The sequence below is a fragment of the Oryzias melastigma genome, linkage group LG17, assembly GCF_002922805.2.
Source record: "Oryzias melastigma strain HK-1 linkage group LG17, ASM292280v2, whole genome shotgun sequence".
Classification (NCBI taxonomy): domain Eukaryota; kingdom Metazoa; phylum Chordata; class Actinopteri; order Beloniformes; family Adrianichthyidae; genus Oryzias; species Oryzias melastigma.
Genome location: NC_050528.1, coordinates 14601288 through 14622646, shown reverse-complemented (window position 1 = coordinate 14622646; position 21359 = coordinate 14601288). Strand labels below are relative to the sequence as shown.

Genomic DNA, 21359 nt, shown 5'->3' with positions numbered 1-21359 from the left:
AAGAATATTGTCAGGATTCTTCGTGAATGTTGACCAACTGCTGGACCAACAGGACTGCTGAACTTCTTGGGCTTTTCTTTTACAACATTGATGACATTTTCACAGCTTTTGATGGCATCCCTAGTAGAGAGACAAACAACAAACTAACTGCAAAAAATGTGAACTTGATTGATCTGTTCAGGATTAGAAAACCTCTAAAATGTGAAGTTTTTATCCTTTTCTCTCTCATTTTATTTTAAAAAGAAAAAAACAACTATCAGATATGTCCTCCAAATCCCACCATCTCGACAAAACTCCATCGAGTCACCCGCGGTCCTCTGGAGGATGATTTGTTGTCACAGAACAGATGAATGAAAACAAAATGAGGATGTTCAAAAGCGCCACACAATCCGAAAGCTTGTCACCCTCACAATCCGGCAGGCTGGCACACACACTGATGTGTTACCATGGAAACACATCCTCCAGGCAGAGAGCGACTCATTTGTTCCCAGGAAAACAAAATAAGTAAAACATAGGACAAGACGACAGCCAAAATGGCAAGAACAACTGAGAAGATCCCATGCACTGCAAAAGAAAAACAAAAGCAGACAACAAAAGGAAATGACGGCTGTCTTTTCAAGTCCTCTCATCCTGCAGCAAAGTCTGATTTGCCTCTGAGATGTTCCTGATCTTCTGACAAACGGTGACAAGAACCCAAACCTGGAGTAAATCTATCAGCCTCAGCTGCAGAACAAGCTGGCTGTAGAGACAGACGTTCTCTCACAGACCCTCAAGTTGGAGGACATGACTTGAACTGTGACCTGCAGGCACTTACATTCTGCTTCCCCACGATGTTGTCGAAGGGGAGCTCGGGACTCCAGGAAGCCTCGTTGAAGGTGGCGCTGCTAGCCCGCCGGTCGGCCGAGCTCGCCGCCTCTTTCATGATGTCCTCCGGCAGCGTGAGCATGCTCTCCTCAGGCTGCTTGATCAGGTAGGTTTCGATGTTGTGGCGGCGGAGGAAGTCGTTGCGGTCCTTCCCGTGACCTTCCTCCACCTCGTAGTCTCCGTTCAGGCAGTCCAAAGCTGCTTTGGAGATGTGGATCCTCCTGGAGAAACAAAAACACCAAACAAACACAACCCTAAATAAAAGCTACAGCGATTAACATTTTAAAGTCCCACTCTAATCATCTTTTGATCTAATTATGACTCTTCCTTTTTAGCCAAAATCTAAACCCTGTGTTGTTTTCTAGAACATAGTTTCTGCAGAGGAGCAGAAGCTCATTAGAAATTTGCATTTGAGTTGTGGGCAGTACTGTTGGTGCGGAGGAACCCGATCGCCTTCTCCTCCCTGTAGCTGAGGGCTCTATGTGTCATCACTACAGCACATATGTGCTTATTCTCCAACATTCCTCTTTGTGACATATTTTCTAAGTCAAAATATGCTCTTTTTCCAACAACATTAATTTTGTCTGCTCTGGATTCACAACTTTTTCTAGTAAATAAATACTCAGAAATGCAGTTTTAAGCTTAATTTTCCTTAAGTATGTTCTCCATCACAAAAACGTTTTAAAAACACTTTAATCAAAGTGTGTCTTTCACACTGGAACTGGTGCCAGCAAAAGCAAAATAACATAAAATATAACTCTTCAATCGAAAAATGCGGAGCGGCCCCGGGATTGAACTCTGAGGAAGTCCTGTAGAGCAACAACGCTCCAAGCTATACAAAAACAAAAAAATGTATCAAAAATCTCTTGTCAGTGACTTCCAAATTCTGGACATGCATAATAAAACAGACAGGGTCCTCACCCGGGGATGCCGCCAGACTCCAGCTTGTTAGCGATGTCAACGTCCCAAGACCAGACGTCAAACTGCCATTTCCTGAGTCCCAAAACACCGCACAGCACCGAGCCCGAGTGGATCCCAATGCGCATGTCGATGTCGTGTTTCGTGCGAGATCGAACATATCTGAGGGGGAAGAAGCAACACAGAGAGGTTAGAATGACCTGGATGAGTTTCAGTGAACATGAACAAAAGACAAGCAGAGAAGTTGAACAGTAGGATTTAGGATAGCTGATCCAACACTTCACCAGTTTTGAGAAGAAGTGTACGAACAAAAGGCAAAAATAGAGATAGCAGATTAAAAATCTACATTTACCAATAAATACAGTGAAATCAAGACATTAGACATAAAAGAGATTTGTGTCATCTGAGGTTCACCAACTACCAAATGATTTAATTTAATTTGTGTGTTATTGTAGGTATTCCCCTTGGTGCATACCATCAACTGTGCTAAAGCATTGGTCGGAGTAAGAGTGACGTCATTCATAGTTTACTTCTGGTTCCAACCTAAGATGAGTTTTGAAAGCATGAAGAGTTCCAGTTTGTTCTGTGTGGGTTTGGGAGTCTATATTTCATTGTGTTTTGCTTGTTTAAAACCAGCTTTTAATGTTTCATTTTTCCACCCCAGTACTGGGGGCGCTGGGTGGGAAGAGGTTAAATATAAAAGATATAGAGTAAAATCATTTATCTTTGGCTGTAAATTATAAGCATTTTTCCCTACAGGAGGAACATGCTGTACCTGCAAGCAGAAAGTCCAATCTTCTCGTCTACAAATTGATTCATTTGTCATTAAATCTTTATTTCGTTTCGCTTTGACTTCTTGAAAGCACTTCCTGCTTTGCAAACAAACGACTGGATCAGCTTTCAGCACACGTTTGCTTCTCGGATATTCCAGCTGTAACTGCGGGTCAGTGCAGGGAGCAGCAGATTTGCATGCATGAAGCTGACCTTTAGCAAAACTGAATCCAGATAACACCGACTGTCAGCCACTGTTTTCCAGCATATCTGCTGCTCTTCCATGAAACTCATTCAGCTTCGGCAGACGGTTCCCACCACGTTAACATTAAATTTGTTTCCCTTTTCATAGTGTTTGGTCTTCATAACAATAAAAACAGGACTGAAACCGAGGCTGATTAAAGCCTGTGAAGGGGAGGCGGGGGCTGTCACGCCTGTTCCTGCCTCCTCAGCTCATTTCATGCCTCGTAGCGGCTGAACACAGAGGTGAAAGACATCCTGGGAGTGTTTTAGGACGCTAAGAGTCTGCTGGAAGACACTGGAAGATGCTCCTCAGAAGTGAGGTGCACCATCATTGATGGACGCTGTCCACAGACGCTGTCCACACACAGTGTCCATGAGTTCCCCGGTTGTTAGAGACATTTGGAGCGCCTCTTCTGTAGGACTGACCTCTGACTCACACAAACAACTTTAATAGAAAATTCTGATAAACTTCTGATAAACCTCAAACCCATTTTGATCATTTTCATTTTTTTGCTTTAATTGTAAAGTCAACATTATAAGGTATTTACAGGCAAAAGACACAGAAACGTCTGCAAAAATCTTCTGAAACTGTAACAGAAAAAGACTGAAATGTGAAACATGTTTTGATTTAAAGGTGCCTTCCACAGCAACCATACATTTCCTGTTATTTCAGGGGTTAGAAAGCAGTGTAGAGATTTGTGTTTTGCAACACAATTTTTAGCAATTGCTAAAAATGTCATTGTGAGTGGTTCAGTATTGATGTAGAAGATGTTTGCCACCATTTTTACAAAAGCAAAACATTAAGTATATAAAAATGTTAAATAAAATACAAATATTAAAATACAAATGTTTAGTGTCTCCTCTTTAAAAATAATAAAACAAAAATGCTTACTTATGGAAGTAAACCTCTAAAGAAAATGTGTGGATTTTTAAAAACGTTCACTCTAATCCTTGCTTTTCGTGCAATATCAAATTCCAACTCTAGATGGTGCTTACCATAAAGATTAGAAACATGAACAAAACATTTATGTAAAATTTGAATTCAAACAGTCAAATCCCAGAAATCAAAGAAACGACAACAAAAGGTTTTTACTCCATAAAGTTTGAGATTCATCTTAAAAGATGTCTTTAGTTACAGTTGCATTGAGTACATTATGTTTAGTTTAAATGTAGAGACTATTTTGGCCAACAAGTGTGTGTGTAACTATAGAGTGTGTGTGTAGACAGGCCCCGCCCATTCTAGTTTGTTACTCCTGGTAGTTTTATGAAGTTGCTTCCCTCTGTTGCCCCCCACCCCCTTCTTTTTTTCCATCCGGTCCAACAACAAAGAAAACATAATCAATATAAATAAAGTTTAGCACGAAATACAACAGGGGTTTATACTCAATAAATCCCTGTTGTGGCAGTAAAATCTGCCCAACACTAGAAGCTCTCAGCTCACATCTGTTGGCTCAGCTGTTGGACAGGACAAGTTAAAAAAAAAAAAAAAGATGTCTTGAATCCACATTCTAGAGATTTTTAATGTCTCTCTTTATTTCTGGCTACAAACACGACTCCACAGAATATTAACAGTTAAAAGTTTAGTTCAAAATGATGGAAAGCAGAGAAATCATTAAAAACAAACATTTCACTTCTTTCAAGAACTATTTGAGTTTACAGAACTCTGCTGAGACTCCAAACCCATCCAATGCTACTCCAGCATGGAGCGGCTGAGTGAATGTGGTCTGGACTCTGTGGAGGAGAGTCATGCTTTCAGAGACGTTGTAGAAGGACAGAACACCTGCTCTGTGATCCAGGTACACTCCTACTCTGGAGGAACCAGGAGCTGAGATGGAGGTTTTTATGCTGTTGTGGTAAAATGAGAAACTGTCTGGAAAACAAAGTAAAGCCCAAGATTTGTCATTAAAACCAAATGTAGTTTTATTTCCAGATCTACTGATGTTCTTATTTGCGACTGCTACACAAACAGCAAATCTTCTCCACTACACCTCCCAATAACAACGTCCAGTCAGACTCTCTCTACTCAGAACCTGAATATAATCAGTAAATCTGCCTGGATGATCAGAAAAAGACTGAGGTTGTTCCATCACTTTCACCTTTCTGTTCTCCTCTGACAGTAATAGTCGTCTGTGTGCTGTGTTTGGATCTAGTGAGATTTGACATGAATATTTTAAGAAGTCAGCTCTGCTCTTTGGTTCTGGTTCTGATTTTGGCAGTAAAACATCCACATGAGTGACTGTCGCTGAGATGTTTGTCCGTTCCTCTCTCAGAAGTTCCTGCAGTTTGTCTCTGAGCTCTGACACAGCTGCTGTCACATCCTCAAAGTATCTCAGAGGACGGACATTGATGCTGGATGAGTGTGTGGACTCACTGAGTGGTGGCAGTGAGGGGTAGTTGAGCAGAAACTGGCTGTGATCCTCTGTGAGTGAGAGCTGCTTCAGCTCAGCGTCTCTCCTCTTCAGCTCAGTGATCTCCTGCTCCAGCTCCTCCTGAAGATCTTTGACTCGACTCACTTCAGTTTGCTGCTGGGATCTGATCTGCTGCTTCACATCACAGCTTCTTTTATGGATGAGATGGATCATCTGAGTGAAGTTCTCCTCAGTGTCTTTCAATGTTTGATCAGCATAGTGATTGATGGCCTCCACCTCCTGTTGAAGCAGCTTCACCTCTTTCTCTCTGTCCTGGATTCTCTGCTGGATTTGTTGTTGACTCTCCTCCAGATCTCTCTGCCTCTCAGTCCTTTCTGCTGCAGCTGAGACTGTGTCGTGTCCTCTATGTTCATCCACAGAGCAGAGATAACAGATACACTTCTGATCAGTACGACAGAACATCTTCATCACCTCATCATGAATGGAGCAGATGTTCTCCTGCAGGTTCTTGGAGGGTTCCACCAGCTTGTGTTTCTTGAATGCAGCTTCATCCAAATGAGGTTGAAGGTGTTTCTCACAGTAAGAGGCCAGACAGATCAAACAGGACTTGATGGCTTTCAGTTTTCTTCCAGAGCAGAAATCACAGGACACATCTTCAGGTCCAGCATAGCAGTGATCAGCAGGAGCAGCTTGGAGTCCAGTCTTCTTCAGCTGCTCCATTAAAGCTGCAAACATGAAGTTTTTCACCAGAACAGGCCTCGGTGTGAAGGTCTCCCTACACTGAGGACAGCTGTGGATTTTCTCCTCTTCATCCCAGAATCCTTCAATACACTTCATGCAGTAGCTGTGTCCACAGGGAATAGTCACCGGATCCTTCAGCAGATCCAGACAGATGGAACAGCTGAAGGTTTCTTGATCCAGATCGACTCCTTTCTGCGCCATTTCTCCTCTCAGACACGAAGACTCTGTGAGTTTCACTTTCTCAGAAACAGGTTTGACTCTGATCCTCTAATCAACTTCTCTCTTCTCTACTTGTAGGTTACGCCCATCATGACAGAGCAGATCTGAAGAAAATATGTGTACAAATCGGAGCTGCAGATCAGGACGAGGTATACTTAGGGCAACTTTTACATTTTTTACACAGAAATATTTTAAAAAATATTCATAATATAATTGCTCAAATGGTTGAAGAGAAAAGAGCAAGTTATTTTCCATCTCCAGGGAAAGCTCCAGTCTTGAAGGGTTAAAAAGGCACCTACTGGGCAAAAGAAAGTTTTTGTCAACTTCTGTAAAGCTTAACTTCCAGGGTTACCTGTAGGAAAAATGCACATTTGTGCCAAACAGGAGGTTTGACCCCCTAGAAATAATATTTGTTCAAACGCAATGAAGGAGAAACTGTCCTGTGCAGGAAATGATCCAACTGCTAAAGTGACTAACATTCCCAACACCAGTCCATACATGCAAGAAAGCCAAGCGCGTGCATGCACTACCGCACAAGCTCCAGCTTGTTTTTCCTGGAATAACAAGGGAGCAGAGCAGAGCCCTTGTTCTTCCTAAAGAAGGAACAAAAGTGACCTTCATTAACGCCGTGTCACACTCCCGCTACGTACATTTTACCCACGTTCCATCCCTAAGTTGTGGTCTTTTGACGTGATATTTCTACAGATTTATCACAAATAAACCACAGAAGAAATACAGATTAACCACGAAAAGAACACGTAAACCTGATCTTCATCAAATTTCTTCACTTTGACATTTAGAGCACTGCACAGAAATCACATTGTGTCAGCACCATGGACAAACCCGCCACGGGTCCTCCCGATGTTTTTTTTAAGTAAACAGCCGGATTCCACTGATCCATACCTGTTCTAAGTCAGCTCCTAGGAGGAGGCCGAGGAGTCACAGCTGGGAAGATCCGCAAGAAGGGCCTAGCGGGCATCAAGAGTCGGGTCCTCCCGAGACCCGCATTCTGTGCAGCACCAGACACCGTCACGCTTCGCCCACCCAGACGAGCCAGGAAGACCACCACTCGGTATAGGGCTAAATGATCGACTGATTTACTGTGTATACCGTCACACAATACGTGAATCAAGCATAAACTGTGCATGAATTGAGCATTATTTCTATGTAATTTATTAGTGATTCATGCGAATTATGGTCTTTTTTGATACATGCACGATTAACGCAATTTATAAGTGTTTCTTGGTTCCTCGTTCATCAATGTGAACAGATGTTCATCAAGGGTTTTGGCAGACAGGTCTTTACTTGAATTCGATTTTGAGCTTTTCAAAATTTTTGATCAATTGAGAATTACACAGGTTATGCAGAGTTTACATAGTTTATACCAATTCATACACCAATCAAACACAATTATGTGTGATTCATGGTAGAAACATTTGCAAATGTGTGGCTTTCCACAACCGTTCCATGTACGTCCACATGTGTCAAGTGGACTCTTCACTCGTACCACCGATGTATAACTTTTATGTTACGTATACAGCGGTTACACCCTGCTGCTGCCTGACCTTTGTTCCATCCAGTCCTTCTGCTCACCTGGCAGGTGTGGCCAATGTCCCTCAATTGGCACCTGTTGTCTATTTAAGACAGAGGAGGCCACACCACTAAAACTGGGTGCTGGTTTTGTTTAGTTCTCTTTTAACATTTTTGCCCTCAGCAGTCTTAGACTGCTGGGTTTTGTTATTTTAGTTTGGGGTTGGACCTTGGTAGTCTTGATTTGATGGCTTTGTTTATTTATTTTCTTTAGGTAGATTTTGGTTGGGCAGTCCTTAACAGGGAGCTGCTGGGTCAGCAGTCTCCCTCACGTACATGAAAAGTTTTGTCTTTTATGTTTTTACCTTATGAGGTATTTGTTTTTATGTTTTTTTAACTTGTGAAGCACCTTGTGACTTTTGTCTGTGAAAGGTGCTATTGTACTTACTTACTATTTTATGTTTGGCCCAGATTCCAATTCCCTTTGGTTTGTCTTTTTGCTTGGACCAGCACACTAATTATTTTATTAGGGTGTAACACCAACCCAGGTTTCATTGTATTTTTTAGTCCTGCCTGTTGCTCTTTGTTGCAACATGCCTTGCGTGCCTTGGGTCACGTGACCAACCAATGTCCTAGCTTTATTATCTGCTAACCAGGAAGTTACTCAATGTATTAAGCCAGAACTTCTCGACTCAGTCTTCTGCCTGACCTCAATCCATCGGGAGTCCAGCGCCATGTGTTTGAGCACTAGTCTACTGCCTCCAGCTGCTGACATGGCGAAACCTCTCAACCCAGAAACACCTCCAGCATTTTATATCCGCATTCTTAGGTCAGCATACAGCGCAGTCCTAGACGGTGATGAGCTCTACGCAAAATTCATGGATACATGAATTCATGGAGGAAAACCATTGGCATATCTTAGGTGTTTGCAAGTCTCACTTACTGCAGCAGTCAAGAGAGAGGGAGTCTCGCCCTCTGAAGTTGACAAGCGACTTCTCAATCAATTCTGGAGAGGTTGTTTGGACGATACACTGAACTCCAACTCAAGCAGTGGTAGTCAAATTCGCCACCATTCTCTAACCAGTTACTCAAACAACTAGAGGAGGTCCGAGAAGCTTCCAAGATGCAGCAAATGAGACAACACCTTGGTCCCGCTAAAGTCAAGACTCATGTTCGATATGCTTATTCTCAGCATGAAGAATAATCAGAAACCGCTACATTAGAACCACTAACAAAAAAGCTAGCTCAGCAACACTTCAATACTTACAGAGCCATTCTAGAGGATTTCTTACTTAATAGCCCTTCTTCAAAATATGAATTAGTTTCTTATTCTTTAGAGGTTTACATGACTTTCTTTCAAAAAAGACATCCTGTACTACCACATAAAATAATCAAAAATGCAGGGTATGTCGTAGTAGGTAGTGAAATGTCAGTAGTGAAGAAAAATAAACACACACAAAACCACAATTCTTGTCCTGCTCGAAGTCAACTGCAACCAAGCCCACATCTGGCCGTCACTCTGGTGAAGGTCAGAGGGTGGGCAAGCCATAAGAAACCTATCTTCTGCACCTAAACCTGGCTATTGCTTCAGATTTGGTAAGGATGGGCATATCAGAACTCCCTGATAACCCTCAGAACTCTGCCCTGGTGGCTGCAAAGGACAAACTGTTGGCAGAGAAATATAGAAAGTGGCACAAATCTAATTCATCTACACGCCAGTCTTTAACAAAGTTCCTGTAACTGGGCGAACTAGAACTGCTTCAGACCCACATTTTCCCAAAAACTCTTCTACATGAAAAGAACAGACTTAATCTATGTCATTTATTAAGTCACCTCTGGCGAAGGGTATCATTGGATTCAAATGTACAAGCAAAGTTGGCATTGCTAGTCAAATTTCACTGTGGTACTGTGGTATTTTACGACAAGCATCTGTTCCACCAGCTGATGAAACCTTTCTGTGAGCTTCTACACATCAAGGGCACCGGAGGGCAAGCCATTCCCTACCGGGGTTATATTGAAATTGCAGTAAAATCTCCCAGAGACTTTATTGGCGCTGAGATGCTTGCACTTGTTCCTGATTTCCATTCCAAGACGCAGTCCCAAGTATTAATTGGAATGAAAACTCTGGAACTACTCTATGACCAGCACTCGTGGAGTAAACATGCATACTTCCACCTTGTAACATATGGTTACCGGGCTGTTCTGAAACTACTCCAGCTGATGCAGTTGGGTAGTAGTGCAACTCTCTGACTAAGCACCAGTTGACATCCCTGTGGGCAACACTATAATCGAGGGTGTCATTCATGCCAGCACTCCTACTGCAGGCTGCTAGGAGCTAATAGAACTTCCAGCAAAACCACTTGGTCTCACCGCACAAAGTTCCAGTCATCCTCAAGAACGAGTCAATCCAGGATATGTGCATTCCGTCTCTGAGCAGCATTGCTGATTTTTGTGTTAACTCCTCAGATTCTGTTACATACTGCTGCTCTTAAATCGGCTGTAACCACCCAAAGTACTCAATCGGACTTCAGTGATTCTCCGATATCTGCCGAATGGGAGAAAAGTGTCTAACACGTGTTATCCACAGATTGAAAAGAGTACGGTCTCAAGTTGTTGTCAGAAAAATGACAATTTTTCCAAACTTCATTGTGATACCTAGGTCACTTGGTATTGGAGAAAGGCTCGGAGACTGATCCTGAAAAGATCATCGCTTTTTAAAACATGGCCGATTCCATGAACATTAAAAGAGTTAAAGTTCTTCCTCAAGTTAACCGGATATTACAGACGGTTTATCCAAGGGTATGCAGCCATCACAAAGCCACTTAACAACTTGACGTGAGGCTACATATTAAGGCACAGGACAGTCATCTAAGGGTCATCACATACACCAGCAGTGGACTACACCTGTCAAAATTGTCCCAGAACACTTACTATAAGTTGAAGAACCTCCAGGTGAGGAGGTGGAGTTTTGTGGCCAAGCAGAGACATCTCCTGATTTGCCTGAGACTGCCATCAGTCACTTCTGGACAACTCAGAGCAAACCGTTGCTGAAGTGGAACCTAATGAAATTGTCCATAGTTTATCTAGGCAGCGTCGGCCACCTTGACGTTTTCGTTAGACCACATTAGGCAATCTTTTACTCTTGGTGGATCACACGTTGTTCCATAGTTTGGTGGATTCCTATGGTAAAGCACTTAGTACTGCCTCAGTAGCAAACTACAGGTCAGAATCATGTTGTTTAGCATGTGCACAAAGACACATGGTATTAAGTGGGAGGGTGTAACATGGGTGCCGAAACTGTTTACGGCGTATTTTTTTGCACTGACTGTTTCCCCTATGTTGCAACATGCCTTGCGGGCCTAGGGTCACATGACCGACCAATTGCTTAGCTCTGTTAGCCGCTAACCAGGAAGTTATCAGTGACACGCAAGAGGAGACCCGGATTAGGTTTGCAACAAAGAGTTGACTACCACTCTAAAACCGCCGCAAATGAGCTGCACATTTAATGAAATAAACAAAATTGGCCCCATGTCCGAACCTGAACAAACTCGACCAACAGAGCCTTCGAGAAACTTCCTCCATCCCTTTGCGCAGTCTGGACTGGTAGGAGGCTCCTGTAGCCAACACAGTCTCACACCCACACTTATCCTCCAACCCTGTGCTCTCTCTCTTATAATTTGTATATAACACGAAACATGAAATCCAAAATTTGCATGGCTCACTAATGAATTACATATAAATGGCGCAATAATCATGTATGGTTAATCCATTATTCGCATACTATGTAACGGGTACATAAATCAGCCAATTACATAGTTAGGCAGTAGTGTTGATGATATGCAGAAATCAAAAAGGATTTCCTTGAAATGCAAACAAACAAGGTTTGAAATTATAATGTTGCTGGTTTGGGTTATTTTAGCTGCACTGTTGTGGATTCGGCAAGTATTTTTTGCTACCATGTTTCTAGATTCCGTAAACCAATGAAAACAGATATTGACAGCACAAACTTTTATGGTAAATATAATGCTGTATGTAATGATAATGGCGTATACTTATCTAGAGTTTTTCTACCCTCCTCAAAGGCCAGAACCGCTTTACAGTCACAGTCAAATTCACAGACTGGTGCTGGCTCCACTGCCAAACACTGGCGCCAACCTTGCACCAGAGCCAATTCCTGGTTAAGTGTCTTGCCCAAGGACACTTTGACTCACGGGCGGGTAAGGCGAGAATCAAACCCACAATCTTGCAACCAAGGGTCGACCGCCCTACCGCTGCCAAGAATAAAGACGTTGACTCAGCATTCTAAGTCTTATTCTTTATTCTAAAGCATCACAGATTCTGTCCACGATACATATTTTTTCACATCTTAATGTCATAAAACTGTGGGCAAATTTTCTTGATTCTGGGTTGATTTATTTTTTGTTTGCTATCATTGCAACAGTCTGTGGAGCCAATTTTTGTCATTTGTCAAACTTTTACTTCTTTTCAGAGAAACTGGAATTGTAACAAATATGAAAATCAACTCAATGATTAAAAAGTTAATATGAAAAATTGTAAAATGTAATCAAACATTTACCTGTACAACACTTGAAGCCTCAAAGATGATAGGAGGCCAAAACAATAAATCTTTTACTCTACGACCAGTTTTAAAAAGTTCCGGACAAAACACGTTTTCGAGTTTTTTTCCGTTACTAAGGGATACTTTTATTTTCTATAGCATATATTTTTTGATAATAAAAAAATGCTTATTTCTGATGTCAGCCATAGATCTTTGAATGACAAAAATGAAGCCTGAAGTGGGCCGGATAGATCGACGGGAGTTTGCTCCACCCAACACCTGCCATAAATGAGCAATTGGGCGGGACAAGCACAGCTAAAACCAGCTCTAATGAAATCAAAATACTTGATATTTTCTTTTTTTCCCACTAGTTTTATGGAACCAGACCTACAAACTCTTTTAGCATTAGTGTTGATGGAACATATCTCCCCTTTGCCACCAGCCTGCAGTGGTCATTTGAGGAACTGCAATGTTTGCTGAGTCATGATTTGCTTGATGGTAGAGACGGTAGTACCTGATGGTTTTGATCATGCTGAGGCCCATCTCCACGCAGCAGTGGGCGTGGTCGGGTCTGGGCTCCGGCAGACCCGATACGCAGTAGTAACAGTCTCCCAGGATCTTTATTCTCAGACAGTGATGCTCCTGAAAAAGACGAGAACACAAGTCAGAAACAAACTTCCTGAAAACACAAAGAGTCATTATAAAAGTCTTTTAAAAGTTCATCAGTTCATCATCATTTGTTTTTGTGTCAGTACAAGTTTTAATAAATTATTGCTGGATAACTTCGACATTTTATTTTTACATTTGATTGTAAATAAGGGCAGATATTTATTTATTTTTTTGTTAATTTGGCCTGAAAGAAACTGCTCCAATATTTTAAAAAAGGATTTTATATTATTTGTGAAACATCAAAGGGGATGCAAAACTCCAGTTTGGAAAGTGGGCGGAGCCAGGTTCAAACACGGAGAGTTTAGTGCTGGAAATGTTAGATATCTGCTTTCAACCAACACTGTCCTTTCCTTTTGATGGAGATTTTGTTGTTATTATTGCATATCATTGACTGTATATGAAAGCTGGACTTACATTCCAAACAGGAAGTACTTATCGGTTTCAAGAAGTCAAAATCCCATAGAGTTTTATAGAGAAAAACAGCTATTACTCAAGTCATTCCATTTATCAGAAGAAACCATTCTTGCTCTGATGCGTTCTTCTGAACACATTCTTTCTGATCCAATTTTTTTAAAAAGATTTCTCTTCCTTTATCGTCAGTCATTCAAGTTATAAACTGACCAATCAGATGTCTCAGTAAAAGCATGTGGTGCTTGCTGGCACTGCCTCGAGGGTTTCAGTAGAAGGGGTGTGGACTTCTAACATGCTTACTCATGGTTGGCGACAGTAGTTCCTCTAAGAACTCAAACCGACTCAGACTAATCGCTGTTGACGGGTTGCAATATGGCGGTAGACGTGTCAGGAAGTGACGGCGAAGGTTCTGGCCTAATTTTGCAGGGGCTTGAGGTAACGCATTTCCTGTGGGGGACCTCAACACTTGTTTTTTTCAGTTCATAATTATACAGTCTATGGGTGTAAATGTTGGTCTAAAAGGGGCGGGGCCTAACCTTAAAGGTTACAAAAATACCTGTTGGCTCCAAAAGTATTCACTAACAAACATAACAACATTTACACAACTCCCAACCTTGTCTGGAACATGTTAAAAAACAGACTGATAGCCTAACCACCAAAGCAAATGTTACTGCGACCACGCTTACTCCTAACTTTGTAAGTAGCATGTAAAAAAAGCAACAGTTCGTGGAGAGGGACGTAAATCCCATTTCATAGCGATGGTAAGACACTAAAAACCACAGAGACGCTAAGTTTTAGCTTATTGTGTGTGTTTTAAAGCAGTAAATATAAGATATGCAGCCGCATCCCTCCGACAGATCTATATCGGTACCCAGCACGGGACCGTACCAGCTTTCTTCAGCTGGTCACAACAAGCTTCAAACCTGTTTATACTTTGCAATGTGTCGTAAGGCTGAAGCAGCGCTTCCCCCCTTCTTTTTCTTCATCTGCTTTATTTTAATCAGTGTTTGGCCTCCAGCACGATGTTAAACGCACTTAACTTACACAATCGGGTTAAAAAAAATAAATCAAACTTTAGACCAGAAAAGTCATACGGAAAAAGTTTGAAACTGCACCAATTTCAAGACCAAGATATCAAAATATTAATACTTTTAAGGCCTTATTTCCAAATGTTATAATTTTAGGCTTTAAAGACTTTTTAAGACCCCACGGTAACCCTGTAAAACATACATTACTGTGACTATGTTAACTCCTAACTTTGTTAGTAATGTGAAAAAAATGGCAATGCTACATGTTAGCTGTGTTAGCATATTCCAACACTCAAACTTGATCAGAACTCATAAAAAAACAACAGTTCAGACTGAAACTTTGAGCACAGTGTACCTCTCAAATTTGCTTTGACATCCGTAAACACAGCATGGATTAATCCACATATTTTCTCAGAACTTTAAGGATCACTGTCGTTTTTAGAAAAAAGTGAAGGCTTGTTAGTGAACCTTACAGTGCAGAAAACACTGTAATCCATTTTTCATGGGTGATGTCACACTCTGTCCAGTTCTTATTTACAGTCAAAGTCCATACCCACGTTGCCCTCTGTTTTTTTATCTTCAGGATCTTGCTTTAGTCCAGACTGGCATGACGAATTTGATGTTGCACACCGCTACTTCTCTTCTACAGAATTCTATCTACATGCCGAACTCAGTTTTAATCCTGAATTTCATGACTATCCAGAAAAATCTATAATTCATCAAGTTGTTTGAACAAATCTGTCTTTGCTGAAATGTGCCTAAAAATCTATTATCACTGCTAACTCAGTAAAAATGTCTGGGGAAATTTTCTAAATGAGAAAAACGTGTAATAAAAGGAATCAATACCAGAAAGTATGTGAATGAGAAACACTCTTCAAATGTTTTCCTCTGCAGGAGCACGTTTTATTTAGTTAACGTCTGATAGTAAATCCCGCCTTTTTTGGCGAGGGTCACTCAGGCCGCAGCTTCACTCACGTGTGCGAGGCGGTCGAAGCGTGCAAAGAGCTCGTTCAACATTCGCACCAGCTCCTGCGCCGACAGCGTTGTGGAGAGGTTGGTGAAGCCTTTGACATCTGCGAAAAGAATGCTGAATAAAATATGGAAATGTCACTGTCACAGCCACGTCAGTCAGCACTTCAAATGTTTGTCAAGCTTGCGGGGGCGGGGTCCCGGCGCCTCACCTGACATTCTCGTAGCGGTGGATGTAGATTCTGTGGAACTGATGCTGGAGGTGTTCGTCCTCTACATTTGTCATGTCGTTGATCATTTCCAAAACTACAAAACGTGGGAGCACAGACAGCACCAGCCGCTCCTGCAGGAGACGCAGCGCACAGGTGAGCAAAGGTGATCGCTCAGGCTTAAAGATCCACCATGATGAAAATTGTGTTTTTAACATGTTCTTGTGGCATTTTGCTGAGGATCATCATTTCTGAGTATCTTTATTAAAACTGTTGCGAATCAGGAGCAGATGAAAAAATGCAGTTTGAAAAACAGCGTATTTGTGATGTAGAAAATAAAGTGGGCGGGGCTCAAGCTCCTGCTCCGCTCCATTTTGATGCATCCACTTGCAGATAAATAGATCCATGTACTCTGAGGAGCCAAAATCCAGTTTAGCAACCTATTATTATTTAATTTAAAGTAAAAAAAGAAAAAAAACTTTGACTTTCCAGTAAGTTTACTAAAAAACCTAATTAGTCACTTTTAAATTTCTTTTGGCATCGTCGCAGCTGTCCTCCTACAGCTGAGAGCGGCCACACACCATCAAAGATCCAAAAAAATGAGTCAAACTGGAGGAAGCTGACCGCAAATGGCAGAAGTTCTGCGTCAGGAAACACATTTTTATTTGATCTTTTAGATTTTTTTTTTGGCCACAAAAAGTGAAAATATTCTGTGATTACATTAAACTCCTTCCAAAATCACAGAAATGCTTTAGCTATTAATGCCCACGCCTTAAAGCATTCATGACTGGAGGAACAGATTGGCTGCAGTTTCGGTGATGGTGAGCATTGACTCAGACAGACTCATCAGCAGAACAATTTCAGACCATTTTCTTGCTAAATCGAAAAGCATCCGACCATTTAAAGTTCTAATTCGATCATCTTTTGATTTTGTGTAAAATTGTTCCCAGTGGTCTTTTAATTATGATTATGCAGCTTTTAGCCAAAATAAAAAAACTGTCGTTTCTCTCTGTTTACACTCTCCGGCTATCTTACAGCCCCTCATAACCCTAACTTAACATTCGCAGTGAAACAAAAATGGTGAGCATTACTGGAGCTTTCCGACCGTCACTTCCTTATTTCTCTAACAGTCTTATGATGCTGCAAACATCCAGAAAAAGACACGTTTGAAGTCTAACTTAAGTGACATTCTCAGTGGTTTTTCTCCGACTCACATGTGGACCTCTGCAGTTTCAACAGCAGAAAAACCAACAGGTTTTGCTCCATTTGTCCTTTAATCTGCAGGATTCTTGATCTTTGCAGCTCCTCCACCCTCTGCTGAAGTGATTATTTTAGACTTTCCCCCAAACTCTACAGGTGAGACAATTCTCCTTCCTGATGATCTAAAGGGGTTCACCTTTTAGATCATTCAAAGTAGAGGAGCTGACATGGCAATTACCTGACATAACACCTGTAAATGTTTGAATTAGTCAGATTTTGCTTTTTTTTTGCTATCAAAAAATACCTATTTTCTGCTTGCTGTTTATTTCTTACTTTCTAAGTTCTGTTTGTTTCTTTCAGTCTTTTCAGAGCTGACGCGGCGCCTCCTGGCAAACGCAGGGCCAGCTTTGGAGTGGGAGCCATGGAGCGTCCTCCAGAGCTGTTTGGCTGTGGGAAACGGCAGCACCGCCAAGAAAACGCCTCCCCTAAAAGGAAAACAGGGACCCATGCGCCGCTCGTTTCTTTTCAGTCATTAGCGGTTGATTTCTTGATTCATTAGCTGCAGTGATCTGAGACTCTTATGATAATTTAGGTCTGTTTCAGTTTTCAAAGTGAATTTGAAATGAAGACAACTTTTATAAAGCTCCATAAGAGAATTTCTGCTCCTTTTTTTCTTAGATTCCTCTCAGAATGTTAGTCATGCTTTGAAAGCAGTTTCACTTTATGACTCAAAATAAAAAGCATTCATGTTTGAGGGTGATTAATGGGGTCTGTTTTGGGTTTGGAACAATGAGTGCATGTGTGGGTTCCTCCGGGCACTCCGGTTTTTCTCCAAAAACAGGTTTCATAGGTTAATTGTTGTTTCTAAATTCCTGCTAGGTGTGAGTGTGTGGTCCTGTGACAGACTGGTGACCTGCTCAGGGTGTACCCCACCTTTGCCCAACAGTAGCTGGGTTGGCTCCAGTAGCATTGTGACCCCAAAAGGGCTTGAGCAGGTTCTGAAGATGGATTGATGGATCTTTTCTCTTTTTGATCCCTAAACAGGTTTGGCAAAATAAAAAATAGCACGTCCTCTTAATCCAGCTTAAGGAAGGCTCTGGGAGCTCTCCGATTCAGTTGGGAAGGGAAGTAAAGTAAAAGAACCCTCCTCCCATTGACTGTATAAGTAGGAACTGGACATAACAAGTGTTACAGTCCCCCATAGGAAATGCTTCACCTCCAGCCCTCGTGAAATCAGGCCATCACTACCGCCATATTGCAAACGATTGCAGCCCAATTTTCACGAGTGAGCGCATTCAAAGTCCACACCCCTTCCAAGCTGTCAATCAAACATTTGAGGCAGGGCCAGCGGGCACAACATTCTTTTACTGAAGCATCTGATTGGTCCGTTTATAACTTGAATAACTAGTGATAAAGACAAAATATCTTTAAAAAAGGATTAGAAAGAACGTGTTAAACAGACGGTTCAACTCTGGTCGGCATCAAACATCCCACACCTGAACCACCAAAGGAAATGTGGGTTTGTTCTGTGGACTGAATGAAAACAGAACCTTCCTGTTAACCGGTTGTTTGACCTTCAGATGAAACCACAGCTGCACAGCTGTGTTCTTAGAGCACGCCGTGGCTGAATCGGTAGCAGGCTCGATCCAATCGGACTCCATTACAGCCGTCCCAGAGCTCATCTGGGCACAACCTTCCTGGAAGGCCAGCACCCTAAAAGCTTTGTCTGTCTTCTTGGAGCCGCGGCGTAAACAGTTCCCGGGGATGAGTGCGTGTTGGGAGCGGCTTTATTAGCTGCGTGTGTTTGAGCGTTTGTGTGACTCAGGCTGCGCGTGCGATCAGGCGGCACGTTCAACCACAGCGAGCGTGACAAGAGTCAGATCGATGCAGTGTCCATGTTTCTGCGCTCCCCGAGGACTCTTTAGCCGTGCGAGGAGCATGCAGGCCTGTTAACTGAAATCCATCAATTCCTTCTTAGAGTCACTTTTCTGTTTCCTGTGATTCAATCCTAATCAGACAGCAGCAGACAAAGACGCGTTTGGAAGGTCAACAGACGCCTGCAGACAGTAAACCTCACCTCACTGACTGTTTCAGATCACACTTCCAAGTGAGTTTTTTGGTGCATTTGATCAATACTTGGAGCAACCGTTCATTCCTCACCATTTCTGTTGATTTCTTCATTTCTGTTGGGACTGCAGATTAAAAACAGCCTTCTAGATGATTCTGTCAGGTTTACAGAAATGTTTAAGAAATTCCATCCATCTTCCTAACCGCTTTGTCCCTTTCGGGGTCATGGGGTGCCGGAGCCTATCCTGGCTACTGATGAGCGAAGGCGGGGTACACCCTGGACAGGTCGCCAGTCTGTCTCAGGGCCTCAATCACACACCCATTCACTCTCACATTCACACCTAGGGGCAATTTAGAGTCACCAATTAACCTATGAAGCATGTTTTTGGACGGTGGGAGGAAGCCGGAGTCCCCGGTGAAAACCCACGCATGCACGGGGAGAACATGCAAACTCCACACAGAAAGGTCCCAGCCGGGAGTCGAACCGGGGCCTTCTCGCTGTGAGGCAAGAGCGCTAACCACTGCGCCACCGTGCAGCCCTGTTCAAGAAATATATTTAGGTAAAAAAAAAAAACACAAAATAAAAGCCATTATTATTGAAAATGTTTGAACAAGAACAGCTAAAAATAGAAAGAAAACTCACAGGTTAGTGAAGTTTCTCACCTGAAATCACAGTAATTTAGAGTTACACAGTTCTCCTTTTGTCTTCAGTCTGTCACAAATTTATTTGATCAAAAGCAGGAACACATAGAGACAGGTTTAAACTCAGGTGACGTCCTTTTGACTGTTTGGAGAAAACATGTTAGTAACCTGCACATTCTTCTGGACCCCCTGGAGACTTTCCGAAAGACCCACTCCAGTCATCTTTTGATCAATTATAAAAGCGTTTCCAGTTTTCATTTAATGAGGATATTGCTGTTTTTAGACAGTGTTCTTTTTTAAAGGGGTATTTTCTAGTACATAGTTTCTGCAGAGCAGCAGGAGTGCCTCTGAGTTGTGGATGGGACTGTTGGCATGGTGCAACCCCAGCTCCACTTCCCCTCATCCTTCTGTAGCCAGAATTATTGGAGTTTTTCAGTCATACAGTTGTAATCCAGATTCCAGCTCAGACGAGGAAAACAAAGACGTTCATGGATCTATTTGTCTGCAACTGGTTGCATCAGAATGGAGCAGGAAGCTTGTGGCCTGCTCTGCTCAGCGTATGTTCCACGTCACAAATAAACTCGCTCCCGTTGGCATTTTTTTTGGGTCTGCTCCTGATTCACAATTTAAATAAAGAAATACACAGAAATGCAATTTAAGCACCATTTTCTTCAAAAAAGGTTTCTTCTTTTTTTCCTGAATCAAATTTTTTAGGAGTTTTTCCTTTCCAAGGAGGGTCTAAGGGCAACGATAACCATTTTTATTTAGTTTTTAGCTTTTGTTCATATTTTTATTTCTGACTTTCTGCTCCTGTAAAATAACCAACGTGAAGCCCAATGAGGCAATTCCTTGTTAAAATTAGGCTATATAAATAAAACTGAGTTGAATTGAATTGAATTATGAGAAAAATGCCACTAGAACATGTGAAAAACACAGTTTGTCACAGTCCAGCTACTGACCTCTGGGGACTCGTATTCAACTCTCAACAAGTCAAATTAAACTATTTTAAACATTAACTTGACCAAATTTTTAATGATTTGTTTGTTGTTGTTTGGGTCAGAACCCTCAATATAGCTTGATTTTCCACTTTTGAAAAAAAAAAATTGTTGCCTTCAAAATTCAAGTGGTCTGACTTAAAGCCAGTAAGTTAAGGGGAGTCTAGCATGTTCTTTGGATGAAACAATTGTCGGTCTTGCTGCTTCAACAGATGGCTATTCAAGCTTTTCTGCCACTTTCAAACTTTTGAAAACACAGATTTTTGCTTTTTTAAGCATCTTTTAGGAGATAATTATTTATTTAAGATATCTGTTTTCATGAGGAACCCCTTGAAAACGAGATGTGACATCTCAAGGGGCTGATCCTCTTATTGTTTTTGAAATGTTAAAATAAAAATAAAATAATGCAGCGGCTGGGTGGCGCAGTGGGCTAGGTGAAGGGCTGGCACGCAAGAGCCTTGGGTTCGATTCCCAAGGTCGTCCACTGATCCCTACCCAGATTGGGTCCTTAGGCAAGACCCTTGACGCTGCTGCCTAACTGGGTCCCTGTGCCCCTCAAGTACAGGGTTGTGTCAGGAAGGGCATCCAGCGTAAAAACTCTGCCAAATCACTGATGCGAAACAGTGGGTGCTGTTACGCTGTGGCGACCCCGAAAGGGATAAGCTGAAAGTGAACTACTACTTTTAGGAGATAATGCTCCTTGGTGCCTCCTAGTGCCAGGTGCATAATGGCACAGTCAAGAAAAGCTTCCTGTTAGTTTATTTTTTTATAAAAAAAATAACAAATTAATGCTGATGTTACAACGTAGTTGTGCAGTTTTATAACATTTAAGGACAAAAATCATAGAATATTGAAAGTATGTATAAATGATACATTTTTGAGTGGGAAAAATGACAAAATATGAGGAAAAACGTGATACAAAATCAAACTAAACAAAGTAAATAATCACACACAGC

General features: G+C 41.8%; 2 protein-coding genes across 2 annotated transcripts in view; both read right to left on the bottom strand.

Moving 5' to 3' along the window:
• LOC112144307 (tripartite motif-containing protein 16-like) overlaps positions 1-6135 on the bottom strand; it is a gene marked incomplete in the record, with an annotated part of 1074856 nt that extends 1068721 nt beyond the window's left edge. Inside the window, 1 exon segment of the mRNA XM_024268792.2 lies at positions 4576-6135. Coding sequence (XP_024124560.1) covers positions 4576-6107 — 1532 coding nt within the window.
• The window catches only part of adcy8 (adenylate cyclase 8 (brain)), a 111073-nt gene that overhangs the window by 53217 nt on the left and 36497 nt on the right, over positions 1-21359 (bottom strand). Inside the window, exons 3-7 of the mRNA XM_024268655.2 lie at positions 15503-15633; positions 15297-15408; positions 12728-12855; positions 1786-1944; positions 815-1085 (exon numbers count right to left, since the gene is read on the bottom strand). Of these exons, the coding sequence (XP_024124423.1) occupies positions 815-1085; positions 1786-1944; positions 12728-12855; positions 15297-15408; positions 15503-15633 (801 nt within the window). The remainder of the gene's footprint in view (positions 1-814; positions 1086-1785; positions 1945-12727; positions 12856-15296; positions 15409-15502; positions 15634-21359) is intronic.